Source organism: Eubalaena glacialis, chromosome 2 (assembly GCF_028564815.1).
Source record: "Eubalaena glacialis isolate mEubGla1 chromosome 2, mEubGla1.1.hap2.+ XY, whole genome shotgun sequence".
In the NCBI taxonomy this organism is placed as follows: domain Eukaryota; kingdom Metazoa; phylum Chordata; class Mammalia; order Artiodactyla; family Balaenidae; genus Eubalaena; species Eubalaena glacialis.
In genome coordinates this window covers 21676625-21691345 of record NC_083717.1, presented here as the reverse complement: position 1 = coordinate 21691345, position 14721 = coordinate 21676625, and the positions used below count along the sequence as shown (strand labels likewise).

The window sequence follows — 14721 nt, the reverse complement described above, 5'->3', positions numbered from 1 at the left end:
GAGTAACACATTTGGTCTTTCCTTCTATTTAGCAGGTTTTGTAGCTCTCTCTTCAGAGACCCTTTAGAATTTTTTTAGTTTCCATAATAGCAATTTTTTTTTAGTGTCCCATAATAGCAATTCTCCAATCATTGATGAGGCACCAAAACACATATCTTTGTTCATAGATTTTCATTGTATCAGGTGTTGGGAGCTAAACACGAAAGCACTTGAAATTCCATTAAAGTTACATTCATTTCTTAAAAAAAAAGAAAACCCCACCATCTTTGGAAGTTGGTCTCTGTAGACCTTGCTAATGTAAGGATATGTACAAGACACATTTTACGTAACCGAAGATTAATGGTTAACTGTTTCAGGTACGGATTTTGTACAGTAGGAGCTGATGCTTGCTGGGTGCAAAAAACAAGAGGGCACAGCAACTGTGTTATCTGCCAAGTCACTCTGTATAAAATAAATATAATATAGAGATGCTCCCAAATTTTACAAAATGTCAGCTTTGGTGTTTCTGAACATATCAATGTTACCATCACTTAAAAATGCAGTCAACTTGCCAGTCTTGAGACAAGAAGGGTGCCTGGCACTTTCTAATTTCCAACATTGGAAGATACAGGCATTCTTGCATCATATCACTGTTTGTTGAGAAAGCAACCTCAAATGGGGCTTTTTATGTTTGACTTATAACACATAAGACAGTAAAGACGCTTTAAGAACATTTCAGTAAATGCATTTTGATGCCTGGTTGTCAGGGAGGAAGAAAACTTTCCTCTACCCTTCTAGGTTCTTCTGGCTGGTCCAAGAATTAAATTAACGTGAAGTAGATTAACAGGACAAAATAGAATTTAATTCTGCATGTATGGGAATTACATGTACCTGAGAGGGTCAGAGACAGAAAGGTAAAATGAGGCTTATATGCCATCCTGAGCTAGGGAATGGGATGGGGCCTGGGGCTTCCAAGGACAGGAGGGCCATTCACAGGATGATAAGAAGAGCACATGTCTGGTAATTAGATGTTTGCCCTGCCATATAGATAAGGCCACTTAGATAAAATGTATCTCTGATAATAATTATTTTTCTAGGAAAAATCCCCAATTTAAATTCTTCTAGGTAGTTGAAGGACGGGCAGTAGTGTCTCCTTAGCTTGTGGGGTCTTGATTGCCTTTAACTCAAAATAATCCACATCCTAGGGAGGCCTGTTCTGAACCCCGACATAGCCAATGACATCAGGGTGCCTTTACAGACCTCCATAAATGAAAAATAATCATCACCGTGATGTTGCTCTTTTTATTTAAAAGTCAAATCGATAGCTAGTGGGAAGCAGCTGCATAACACAGGGAGATCAGCTCGGTGCTTTGTGACCACCTAGAGGGGTGGGATAGGGAGGGTGGGAGGGAGGGAGATGCAAGAGGGAAGAGATATGGGAACATATGTATATGTATAGCTGATTCACTTTGTTATAAAGCAGAAACTAACACACCATTGTAAAGCAATTATACTCCAATAAAGATGTTAAAAAAAAAAAGTCAATCTAGCATACGGTTGGCAGATTTAGCAAGTAAAAAGGACTTATTTGCTAAATAAGTCCTAAACTGAAACAGGACTTAAAGTGTCAGTTCAGATAAAAAGCAAATAATTGTTTAGTATATGTATGTCCCATGCAATATTTGGAGGGGGCATACTTATACTAAAAATTTCATCCTTGTGTCTCATATCCAACTTTAACAGAGAGTACGGCATTTATCTGGTGACCCCTGTCTATCATCATTGCTATGAAAACAATGCAAAGCTGGATCCAATTTCCAGGGTCAAGAACAAGAGCTAGAGTCTCTGAGTTCATTCCATCCACCAACTTGAAAACTCTGGCACATCACCAAGACCATGGAAGCTTCTTCTACAGAAGTAGAATGTATTTCCAACCAGTCATTTGAGTTTCTTAAAGGGAGAGAGAGCACCAACATCTGAATTATAGGGGTCCCAGAAGAAGAAGAGAAAAAGAAAGGGACTGAGAAAATATTTGAAGAGATTATAGTTGAAAACTTCCCTAATATGGGAAAGGAGATAGTTAAGTCCAGGAAGCACAGAGAGTCCCATACAGGATAAATCCAAGGAGAAACATGCCAAGACACATATTAATCAAACTATCAAAAATTAAATAGAAACAAAAAATATTAAAAGCAGCAAGGGAAAAACAAAAAATAACATACAAGGGAATCCCCATAAGGTTAACAGCTGATCTTTCAGCAGAAACTCTGCAAGCCAGAAGGGAGTGGTGGACATATTTAAAGTGATGGAAGGGAAAAACGTACAACCAAGATTACTCTACCCACCAAGGATCTCATTCAGATTTGATGGAAAATTAAAACCTTTACAGACAAGCAAAAGCTAAGAGAATTCAGCACCACCAAACCAACTTCACAACAAATGCTAAAGGAACTTCTCTAGGCAGGAAACACAAGAGAAGGAAAAGACCTACAATAACAAACCCAAAACAATTACGAAAATGGTAATAGGAACATACATATTGATAATTACCTTAAATGTAAATGCATTAAATGCTCCAACTGAAAGACATAGACTGGCTGAATGGATACAAAAACAAGATCCGTACATATGCTGTCTACAAGAGACCCACTTCAGACCTAGGAACACATACAGACTGAAAGTGAGGGGATGGAAAAAGATATTCCATGCAAATGGAAATCAAAAGAAAGCTGGAGTAGCAATTCTCATATCAGACAAAATAGACTTTAAAATAAAGACTATTACAAGAGACCAAGAAGGACACTACATAATGGTCAAGGGACCAATCCAAGAAGAAGATATAACAATTATAAATATGTATGCACCCAACATAGGAGCACCTCCATACATAAGGCAAATGCTAACAGCCATAAAAGGGGAAATCGACAGTAACACAATCATAGTAGGGGACTTTAACACCCCACTTTCACCAATGGACAGATCATCCAAAATGAAAATAAATAAGGAAACACAAGCTTTAAATGATACATTAAACAAGATGGACTTAACTGATATTTATAGGACATTCCATCCAAAAACAGCAGATTACACTTTCTTCTCAAGTGCCCATGGAACATTCTCCAGGATAGATCAATCTTGGGTCACAAATCAAGCCTTGGTAAATTTAAGAAAATTGAAATCGTATAAGGTATCTTTTCTGACCACAACGCTATGAGACTAGATATCAATTACTGGAAAAAATCTGTAAAAAATACAAACACATGGAGGCTAAACAATGCACTGCTTAATAACCAAGAGATCACTGAAGAAATCAAAGAGGAAATAAAAAATACCTAGAAACAAATGACAATGAAAACACGATGACCCAAAACCTATGGGATGCAGCAAAAGCAGTTCTAAGAGGGAAGTTTATAGCAACACAATCCTACCTTAAGAAACAAGAAACATCTCAAATAAACAACCTAACCTTACACCTAAAACAATTAGAGAAAGAAGAACAAAAAAACCCCAAAGGTAGCAGAAGGAAAGAAATCATAAAGATCAGATCAGAAATAAATGAAAAAGAAATGAAGAAAACAATAGCAAAGATCAATAAAACTAAAAGCTGGTTCTTTGAGAAAATAAACAAAATTGATAAACCACTAGCCAGACTCATCAAGAAAAAAAGGGAGAAGACTCAAATCAATAGAATTAGAAATGAAAAAGGAGAAGTAACAACTGACACTGAAGAAATACAAAGGATCATGAGAGATTACTACAAACAACTATATGCCAATAAAATGGACAACCTGGAAGAAATGGACAAATTCTTAGAAAAGCACAACCTTCTGAGACTGAACCAGGAAGAAATAGAAAATATAAACAGACCAGTCACAAGCACTGAAATTGAAACTGTGATTAAAAATCTTCCAACAAACAAAAGTCCAGGACCAGATGGCTTCACAGGCGAATTCTATCAAGCATTCAGAGAAGAGCTAACACCTATCCTTCTCAAACTCTTCCAAAATATAGCAGAGGGAGGAACACTCCCAAACTCATTCTATGAGGCCACCATCACCCTGATACCAAAACCAGACAAAGATGTCACAGAGAAAGAGAACTACAGGCCAATATCACTGATGAACATAGATGCAAAAATCCTCAACAAAATACTAGCAAACAGAATCCAACAGCACCGTAAAAGGATCAAACACCATGAGCAAGTGGGGTTTATCCCCGGAATGCAAGGATTCTTCAATATACGCAAATCAATCAGTGTGATAAACCATATTAACAAATTGAAGAATAAAAACCATATGATCATCTCAATAGATGCAGAAAAAGCTTTCGACAAAATTCAATACCCATTTATGATAAAAACCTTCCAGAAAGTAGGCATAGAGGGAACTTTTCTCAACATAATAAAGGCCATATATGACAATCCCACAGCCCACATTGTCCTCAACGGTGAAAAACTGAAACCATTTCCACTAAGATCAGGAACAAGACAAGGTTGCCCACTCTCACCACTATTATTCAACATTGTTTTGGAAGTTTTAGCCACAGCAATCAGAGAAGAAAAAGAAATAAAAGGAATCCAAATCGGAAAAGAAGAAGTAAAGCTGTCGCTGTTTGCAGATGACATGATACTATACATAGAGAATCCTAAAGATGCTACCAGAAAACTACTAGAGCTAATCAATGAATTTGGTAAAGTAGCAGGATACAAAATTAATGCACAGAAATCTCTTGCATTCCTATATACTAATGATGAAAAATCCGAAAGAGAAATTAAGGCAACACTCCCATTTACCATTGCAACAAAAAGAATAAAATACCTAGGAATAAACCTATCTAAGGAGACAAAAGACCTGTATGCAGAAAATTATGACACTGATGAAAGAAATTAAAGATGATACAAACAGATGGAGAGATATACCATGTTCTTGGATTGGAAGAATCAACATTGTGAAAATGACTATACTACCCAAAGCAATCTACAGATTCAGTGCAATCCCTATCAAACTACCACTGGCATTTTTCACAGAACGAGAACAAAAACTTGCACAAATTGTATGGAAACACAAAAGACCCCGAATAGCCAAAGCAATCTTGAGAACGAAAAACGGAGCTGGAGGAATCAGGCTCCCTGACTTCAGACTATACTACAGAGCTACAGTACTCAAGATAGTATGGTACTGGCACAAAAACAGAAATATAGATCAATGGAACAGGATAGAAAGCCAAGAGATAAACCCACGCACATATGGTCACCTTATTTTTGATAAAGGAGGCAAGAATATACAATGGAGAAAAGACAGCCTCTTCAATAAGTGGTCCTGGGAAAACTGGACAGCTCCATGTAAAAGAATGAAACCAGAACACTCCCTAACACCATACACAAAAATAAACTCAAAATGGATTAAAGAGCTAAATGTAAGGCCAGACACTATAAAACTCTTAGAGGAAAACATAGCCAGAACAGTCTATGACATAAATCACAGCAAGATCTTTTTGATCCACCTCCTAGAGTAATGGAAATAAAAACAAAAATAAATGGGACCGAATGAAACTTAAAAGCTTTTGCACAGCAAAGGAAACCATAAACAAGATGAAAAGACAACCCTCAGAAGGGGAGAAAATATTTGCAAATGAAGCAACTGACAAAGGATTAATCTCCAAAATTTACAAGCAGCTCATGCAGCTCAATAGCCAAAAAACAAACAACCCAATCCAAAAATGGGCAGAAGACCTAAAGAGACATTTCTCCAAAGAAGATATACAGATTGCCAGCAAACACGTGAAAGGATGCTCAACATCACTAATCATTAGAGAAATGCAAATCAAAACTACAATGAGGTATCACCTCACACCAGTCCGAATGGCCATCATGAAAAAAATCTACAAACAATAAATGCTGGAGAGGGTGTGGAGAAAAGGGAACTTTCTTGTACTGTTGGTGGGAATGTAAATTGATACAGCCACTCTGGAGAACAGTATGGAGGTTCCTTAAAAAACTAAAAATAGAACTACCATACTACCCAGCAATCCCACTACTGGGCATATACCCTGAGAAAACCATAATTCAAAAAGAGTCATGTACCAAAATGTTCATTGCAGCTCTATTTACAATAGCCAGGACATGGAAGCAACCTAAGTGTTCATCGACAGATGAATGGATAAAGAAGATGTGGCCCATATATACAATGGAATATTACTTAGCCATAAAAAGAAATGAAATTGCGTTATTTGTAATGAGGTGGATGGACCTAGCGTCTGTCATACAGAGTGAAGTAAGTCAGAAAGAGAAAAACAAATACTGTATGCTAAGACATATATATGGAACCTAAAAAAAAAAAATATGGTTCTGAAGAACATAGGGGCAGGATGGGAATAAAGGTGCAGACCTACTAGAGAATGGACTTGAGGACATGGGGAGGGGGAAGGGTAAGCTGGGACAAAGTGAGAGAGTGTCATGCACATATATACACTACCAAATGTAAAACTGATAGCTTGTGGGAAGCAGCCGCATAGCACAGGGAGATCAGCTCGGTGCTTTGTGACCACCTAGAAGGGTGGGATAGGGAAGGTGGGAGGGAGGGAGGTAGACGCAAGAGGGAAGAGATATGAGGATATATGTATATGTATAGCTGATTCACTTTGTTATACAGCAGAAACTAACCCACCATTGTAAAGCAATTATACTCCAATAAAGATGTTAAAAAAAAAAAAAAGAAAAAGGGAGAGAGAGACCTTACCCACTTGAGGAGAAGGAAAGAGCTGGCAAATAAGAAAAAGAAAAATCTGGAACAAGCAGAAGGAGAAAGAATCTTTATCAGGAAGTAACAGAATTAGGACTGAGTAAGCTTGAAACAAGGTTTTCTAAAATAAAAAAACAAACAAACAGGATAATTGGATTCCTAGGAATCAGAAATTAGAGACAAACATAGAATGAAAAAAGGACATAAAATGTTATTTTTTTCCTTAGCAAGGTTGTGTTATTTTTGTTTTTTGTTTTGTTTTTGATTTTGTTTCTGTTTTTAATTCCTGACTATCAGGAAGTTAGACATTTTCTTGGGAGATGAATTTCCTGAGACATCATACCTGTCTTTCTGAAGCTCTGCTCAGTAGTTGGTCTAACTTCTGACTGATGGAGAATGCTTGTTTTCTTTCTTTGGCTACTTCACACCCAGGTGCTTCCTGTTTCTCTATAACATAAGATCTTTGCCTTTGGCTTCAAGGTCATGGCCCTCAACCCATGAAAAGTCACCCGGGATGCTATATGACTGGGGTAAATTTTACACTTGCTGACTCTCTATCAGCATTTCCTGCCTAGGTCTGGTGTGACATGCAGATTCTTTGGCTCCTGCTCTTGTCTGTTCACTGAGATTCTGTGGTTCAGTTTCTTCACAGGTGACTCTAATCACCATACTCGTGGAAACCACAGGCTCATAAGGTTTGGGGCTGGAGGTTTTGTTTGTTTGGATGGAAGAGGTCCAAAGGGGGCGTTGCTTTTTGTTTGGATTTGGATTTTGGTTTTAGTTTCTGTATGTGGGAAGAGGGAAGGATATCGCAGAAATTTTAGTTATATGAAAAGGAAAACTACGAGTCTTGTCCCTGGTAATAGTGGGACAATTTAAGAATGTTGCTTTATATGGATGACATTCTTTTTTAACACATAGGGACCATTCAGAAGAGCCAACCATTGAAGAGTCATTATAAGCAATAATAAAATAATTTCATTTTTTAAAGGCATCAGTTTATCAAAATATGAGGAAAAGAACCCAAAATTAAATCTTGTAATTCATACAGTGACATGGAGGAAAATTATATTTGGGGGCAAAGTTTCTCAACACTAAATTTAACCTTTGAGTTTTACATATAGAAGTATATTGTTGCTTTTCCTGAGCTAAAGATGAATAGTTGGCCAAGTTTTGAACAGGGCAGTATCTTGTTTGTTCATTTTTACTGGTCTCCCTCGTAGCTGAAGGTGAATGAATCTTTCTGATGGCCTTTTTCTTGGTAGGCAATGGATCCATTTGATGTAAAGCTGTTCAGAATCAGGAACAGAATGCTTAGGGGAGAGAGGAAAAGAAAATTCGCACTATATACAGCATGGAATTAATCTCCAGTGTATGTAAGAAAACACTTGTTCCTCAAAATTAAGAAAGTTAAGAGCAAAATCTTCAGCCTGCATTGGGCTCAACACAGCCTTTCAAAGATTGTCTATCACCAAATACTTTCAGGAAGTGTATTTCAAAGCGTGTCCTCCTGAACGCTAGGGTTTCCTAGGGGCGCCTTAGAAGAGGAAGCAGGAGCCTCATGCAAACAGTCTTATCCACCCCTAAACTGATCCCAACCCTAGTCCCACCCCAATACAGATGAACCCTATTTGTGTATTCCTCTCTGCTGGAGGAAAGGAGTGCCCGGTGTGGTTGATCACGTGGGGTCCAGTGGGCGTGGCTTCTGGGTACCACACCTCCCCCTGCTGAGGACTAGCCCTGTGAGCCCAAATTTACATGCCCAAATGTCCTCACCTGCATTAACAAAACAGTGGTGCTTCTGGTAACTTACTTTGTAAACAACTTAGTCACAAGGACTGAACAGGCTAACACACCTAAAGAAATTAGTCCCAGTAATAAACTTTCACTAGTATCTGTTTCTGCACTTGGACTTGGGACAAGGTTTCATCCAAAGGAAAGTTTCTACTGCCTTTAAAAAGTTTTTGGAAGGACTACTGCTTTAAAACATGATTTAATAATTGAGGAACATGCTTTTGTCCTTTTGTCCTTTGGCCAAAAGCCAAGTCCCTCCCCCTTTTCACCCATTAACCCTGAACTCCAAGGGTTAAGGATCCATTCCCCCTTCTTCTCCAGATCTGAATCTCAGCAGCAGAGCGGTGGGTTAATATATAAAAATGATGTCATTGTAGTCACAGAAACTATTTCATTATTATCTTTTGTTTTTTCCTGCTAACTTTCTAAAGGGAGAAACAGCTTATTAATTATCTAAGCATTTGGAACCCTTTGCAGGTACACGTCCCACAAATGCTATTATTATCACCCACATTTGGTGAGGTACTTGGGGATTACAAGTGTCATGTAAATGTTTACACATTATTATACTGTGACCCAAGATCCACAGTGGGACAGCAAAGACAGCCCAGGAAGGAGCATGAAGCCCCAGAGAGGCAATGGTTTTTGTAAAAGGTATGAAATTCTCTTTGTTTAGCATAAGGAGAGTTGTACTTCTGAGGAGAGTCATTTACAGCCATTAGGGAAAGTATGTATGACTGTAAAAGAGACAGCTGAGGGTTTGCTGCATATTTTCAGACAGAAGGGGGTCCTTCAAGAAAAGGGTAACAGGGAAAGGATTTAAAATGCTGTGAGGGGCATTTCGAGTTGACTGGAAGAACTTCCTGACAGTAAAAGCAGCATGCTTCCAACAGCTGTCACCACATCTTTCCCTCTGGAGACTCTCAGGAAAGAAGAGATTCTTTTTCTTGGTAAGCTCAGCCTAAAGGCAAGAAATTGGAACCCATCCTCCTGGCTGACCATTTGAGGTAGTAAGGTCACTGCAGAACATTGAATGGCACTATGTTCTCTTTAAATCTGGACTCTGCTTGTGGGAATGTCTTGGTTGGTGCCGGTGTGTCCTTAACATCCCCTAACACTCTCTACACTCTTTTCAACCGAGACAAAAAGATCTACAACTGGCCATGTGTCCAGGCACAACAATCATTGTTTTGTTAGACCAGGGAGGCTGATCTTCCATTTATGGTGATGATCTTAAAATTACCTTCTAAAATAAGTGTAGGAAAAAGAGGAATTGGATATAAAGAGAGTAAAGGTCCTATCATGTTAAGCTCATGTGGCATGCAGGTGTGAAGAAAATCTGCATGACCTGGGAGGTCATGGAGACCCCTATGCCAGGTGATTTCAAGGTCTTCTAATGCCAGGATCCTGGGAGGACAGGGTGGGGAGGGGCTTCAGTAGTGGAGTCTTATTACCTAGAACCTCAGAAAGCAGGAAAGCATATGCTAGCATGTGCTATGAGGCAGTGCTTACAAAAATAAGAAACCCGTACAGTCACAAAAACCTACATCAGCACACAGACCAGTCTAGAGGAAAACAATTCTGCTCTGGATATTGTTTTCAACATCTGCTGTGCACGGTTTCAGATGATTGTTGAAAGGATGTTCAGTTTTAAATAAAGGACAAAAGATATACAAGTTGAGGGAGAAAAGCCCACGCCCTTTTCTCTTAATGCTTGGAGAGATTCTACATTTCCCCCTCTTCATGTTCTTTTAAATCCCGAGAAAGAAAGAAAGGAGGGGCGGGGGGGGGGGGAAAGCAGTGTAACAAATTCCCTGCCAGAAAGCTCACAGTAAATTCTAGCTTGTTAGCAGGCCAGTTCCAAATGATTTCTAAAAAACAAATCCTAAGAGTCATGTAGTTACAGCCTCTGAGGGAAGCTGTAAGCCCGACGCTGGTGTCCCAGAACCCAAGCCACCAAAAAAAAAAAAAGGGAAAAAAGAAACCTAACCGGTCTTCTGACAGGAATATGAAAGCAAAATCTCACGAGGATGCCCCAGAGGAGGAGAAAGCTGCAGCTTGCAGTAATCTGTAAATGATTGCTGTTAAAGTCTGGAGGCTTCAGGCTTGATCTGTTTGTTCCAAAAGCAAGCCAAGGAGGACGGTGTTAATAAAGAGAGATTTAACTGAGAGCTGTGCTTGGAATAAAGTGGGCTACAAAAAGGTCAAATGTGATCGGTTGGAGCAGATTACAAGGGCTTTAAAAGGTGGTGTGGAGAAATGAGCCGGGGCTGGGGAGTAATCTAGCGCAGGATTGATTAGGCCGTGGGCGTGGAGAAAAGCCAGGACAAGTGCTTATCAATCCTAGAAGGAGGAAGAGCGGCGCGTGCAGGCGCCCGGTCGCTCCGGGCCTGAGCCGAGCAGCCGGCGGCCGCTTCCTTCCCCCGCATCCCCTCCCCGCGCCCCCTCCTCTCCGGACTGGATCTGCCTTCGGCCGCCCTTTAGACAATGGTCTCCTTAATCTCTGACTTGGATCCACTCAAAGACTGGAAAGTTTTAAGGTAGGCCTGCTTTTCTTTCTCTCTCGTCGCTGTTACCGTTCACGGCCAAGTGCTTCCCCCGCCCGCACCCCATTTACGGCGCGTGGGCTGCTGCGTGCAGTGCCAGGGGTGGGTGGCAGGGACCGCCGGGTCTGCTTAGCGGGATGCTCCGTGGTGATGCGGAAACAACTTCCAGCGGATGTGGAAAGAGGGGCGGGAGAAGTCCTCAGTTTCACTCCCTCAGGGGAAGGCGGTGCATTTTAATGAGAGTTTGTCTTACTGGAATGATTCCTCACATTGGCTGACTAAGGGAGCCAGTTATACTTATTATTGCGTTCCATGGGGCCCTGAATCCATCAGAGGGGATGTGGGAAACTTTCTGGGACTTCAGATAAAAAAGCGAACTTTCCAGAAGACTATTCCTTCCCCTCTTTTAAGAGGGTCTGTGGAAATGCGGTTTCCTCCTGTGACCTCTCCTCCCCACCCCCAGGCCTAATTTGGAAATGCCGGAGAGTTTCTGAAACAAGGTCGTTCTCTGAATGCTCCTGAAAAGGTGAACTCAGACCTCTTCATGATTCAGAGACCCAGAAAAATGAGAACCCAAGGACCTCAAAGTGGTGAAAGTTCATGCATTTCCTCCACTTGGGTCTAAGCTGACTCCTTCCATAGAGTTCACAATGCCTTTCTAGGTCTAACTTAACATTGAAGGGTATTTCCCAGCCAAAAGCACTTTGGGCAAGTTTTAAAATACAAAAATGTTAAATGGAGGAGTTTTTATGAAAAGTGGTTTAACACAATGGCATGTTGTCCCAAACATGATTCCATTGGAACTAAACCAAGACCCAAAAAGTCACCTCTTTTTCCTGACATCTTGTATTAATTGGCTATTACTTATTTCCCTGAGTTCTGCCTTAGTTTTTTTTTTTTTAACTGTATTATTTTTAAAATTTATTTTATTGAAGTGTAGTTGATTTACAATGTGTTAATTTCTATGATACAGCAAAGTGATTCAGTTATACATACATATATATACATATATATTCACATTCTTTTTCATATTTTTTTCCATTATGGTTTAACACAGATACTGAATATAGTTCCCTGTGCTAGACAGTAGGACCTTGTAGTTTATCCATCCTATATATAATAGTTTGCATCTGGTAATCCCAAACTCCCAATCCCTCCCTCTCCCACTCCCCCTCAGCAACCACAAGTCTATTCTCTATGTCTGTGAGTCTGTTTCTGTTTTGTAGATCAGTTCATTTGTGTCATATTTTAGATTCCACATATAAGTGATATCATATGGTATTTGTCTTTCTCTTTCTGACTTCATAGTAAGATAATCTCTAGGCCCATCCATGTTGCTGCAAATGGCATTATTTCATTCCTTTTTAGGGCTGAGTAGTATTTCATTGTATATATGTACCACATCTTCTTTATCCATTTATCTGTTGATGGGCATTTAGGTTGTTTCCATGTCTTGGCTATTGAAAGTAGTGCTGCAGTGAACTAATTTGATTATTTTTAAAAGCAACCACATGATACAAAAGAGCAAATAAAAGAAAAATTGGCCACTATCCATCTTGTTTTCTTTTTAAAAATTCTTGCTTTCTAGAACTTCACGTGTATACATGTCATATAGTATGTGTCATTTTATAATCTGCTCTTTTTCCAGTTAAATATCAAACACATTTCTATGTTTCTGCCTCCCCTTCATAACCATAACTTTAATGACTAAAACAGCATCATGATGTTGATGTACATTGTTTTACTAAATTACCCTGTTGGTTGAAAATTTAGATTGTTTCCAGTCCTTGATTTATATGAACGACGACTCAGAGAGCTATACCTTTCTGCTTTCATTAAATAATTCCCAGGACTTCTAGATGAAAAGGCACGAATGTTTTATGGGCCTGTTAGTGATACTTTCTTCTATTTGTAGGTTTAAATTTTATTTTTAATTGAGAGATGCTAAAGTACTTCTGTACATGTCCTTATGATGCAGCTATTATAATAAATTTCATTCTTTAACTGGATTACTAACCTATTTCTAAAATTGAAATATTTCTTAAGGGTGCTTTTTAAAAAATTGTTTTCGGTGATTAACTTATTATTGCACAAGTGGATAAGGTGGGCCCCAGCTCTAAGAACATGTGTAAGATTACAAATCTTTAAAAATGTTGCCCTTCAAAGGCCTTTTCAGATAATGATCCTTAGTCTTAACACACTTAAAAGCCAGTGGTAATGTTGCCTTTCCCCTAAATGTGTCTCTAACATAAGTGAAGGTTATTTTATGGCTGGAGTAAATAAAGCTTCACAAACTTGGACTGGGAAGCCCTGGGAAAGAGAAACATCTTCCCATTGACCTCTGGGTACACTAAGTTCGTTCTGTCCACACCTCTTCTTGGCAGGTGTTATTCCATCATCATTTTAACTGTGTGTAATTCTTTCCTGCGATAAGGAATTATGAAGTGTGTAGTGTTTAGGTGTCGCATTTTAAATTCCTTAATTGTTTATAATCGGGCATCAGCTTGGCTAATTCTGATTCATGGAACCATTCACTCACCAACACTAATGCTCTGTCCATTACAGACACACCTTGTTTTAATGCTTTGCTTTATTGTGCTTGGAAGATATTGCCTTTTTTTTTTTTTTTTTTTTTTTTTTTTACGGACTGAAGGTTTGGGGCAACCGCGTGTCGAGCAAGCCTTTTGGTGCCATTTTTCCAACAGCATTTGCTCACTTCGTGTCTCTGTGTCCCATTTTGGTAATTCTCAGAATATCTCAATTTTTTCATCATTATTATACTTATTGCGGTGATCTGTGATCTTTGATGCTACCATTGCAAAAAGAAGATGACTCGCTGAAGTCTCACATGATGGTTACATTTTTTAGCAGTTAAATATATATATTTTTTAACATCTTTATTGGAGTATAGTTGCTTTACAATGGTGTGTTTCTGCTTTATAACAAAGTGAATCAGCTATACATATACATATATCCCCATTTCTCCTCCCTCTTGCGTCTCCCTCCCACCCTCCCTATCCCACCCCTCTAGGTGGTCACAAAGCACCTAGCTGATCTCCCTGTGCTATGTGGCTGCTTCCCACTAGTAGCAATAAAATATTTTTAATTAAGGTATGTACCTTGTTTTTTAAATAAATTTATTTATTTATTTTTGGCTGCATTCGGTCTTCGTTGCTGCGCGCGGCTTTCTCTAGCTGCGGCGAGCGGGGGCTACTCTTCGTTGCGGTGCGCGTGCTTCTCATTGCGGTGGCCTCTCCCATCATGGTGGTCTCTCCCGTTGCAGAGCACAGGCTCCAGGCACGCGGGTTTCAGTAGTTGTGGCACGCAGGCCCAGCAGCTGTGGCTTGCAGGCTCTAGAGCGCAGGCTCAGTAGTTGTGGCGCACGGGGCCAGTTGCTCCATGGCATGTGGGATCCTCCCGGACCAGGGCTCGAACCTGTGTCCCCTGCATTGGCAGGCGGATTCTTAACCACTGCGCCACCAGGGAAGTCCCTGTACATTGTTTTTTTTAGACATAATGCTATTGCACACTTAATAGACTACAGTATAGTGTAAACATAATTTTCATATGCACTGGGAAACCAAAAAATGTGACTCACTTTATTGCGATTTTCACTTTATTTTAGCTGTCTGGAATCAAAGCCGTAATATCTCTGAGGTGAG

General features: G+C 39.5%; 1 protein-coding gene across 2 annotated transcripts in view; it reads left to right on the top strand.

Moving 5' to 3' along the window:
• Positions 1-11000: 11000 nt before the first annotated feature.
• The window catches only part of CELF2 (CUGBP Elav-like family member 2), a 518375-nt gene continuing 514654 nt past the window's right edge, over positions 11001-14721 (top strand). For both annotated transcript variants that reach the window (XM_061181641.1, XM_061181639.1), the window contains exon 1: positions 11001-11053. In XM_061181641.1, coding sequence (XP_061037624.1) covers positions 11001-11053 — 53 coding nt within the window. The remainder of the gene's footprint in view (positions 11054-14721) is intronic.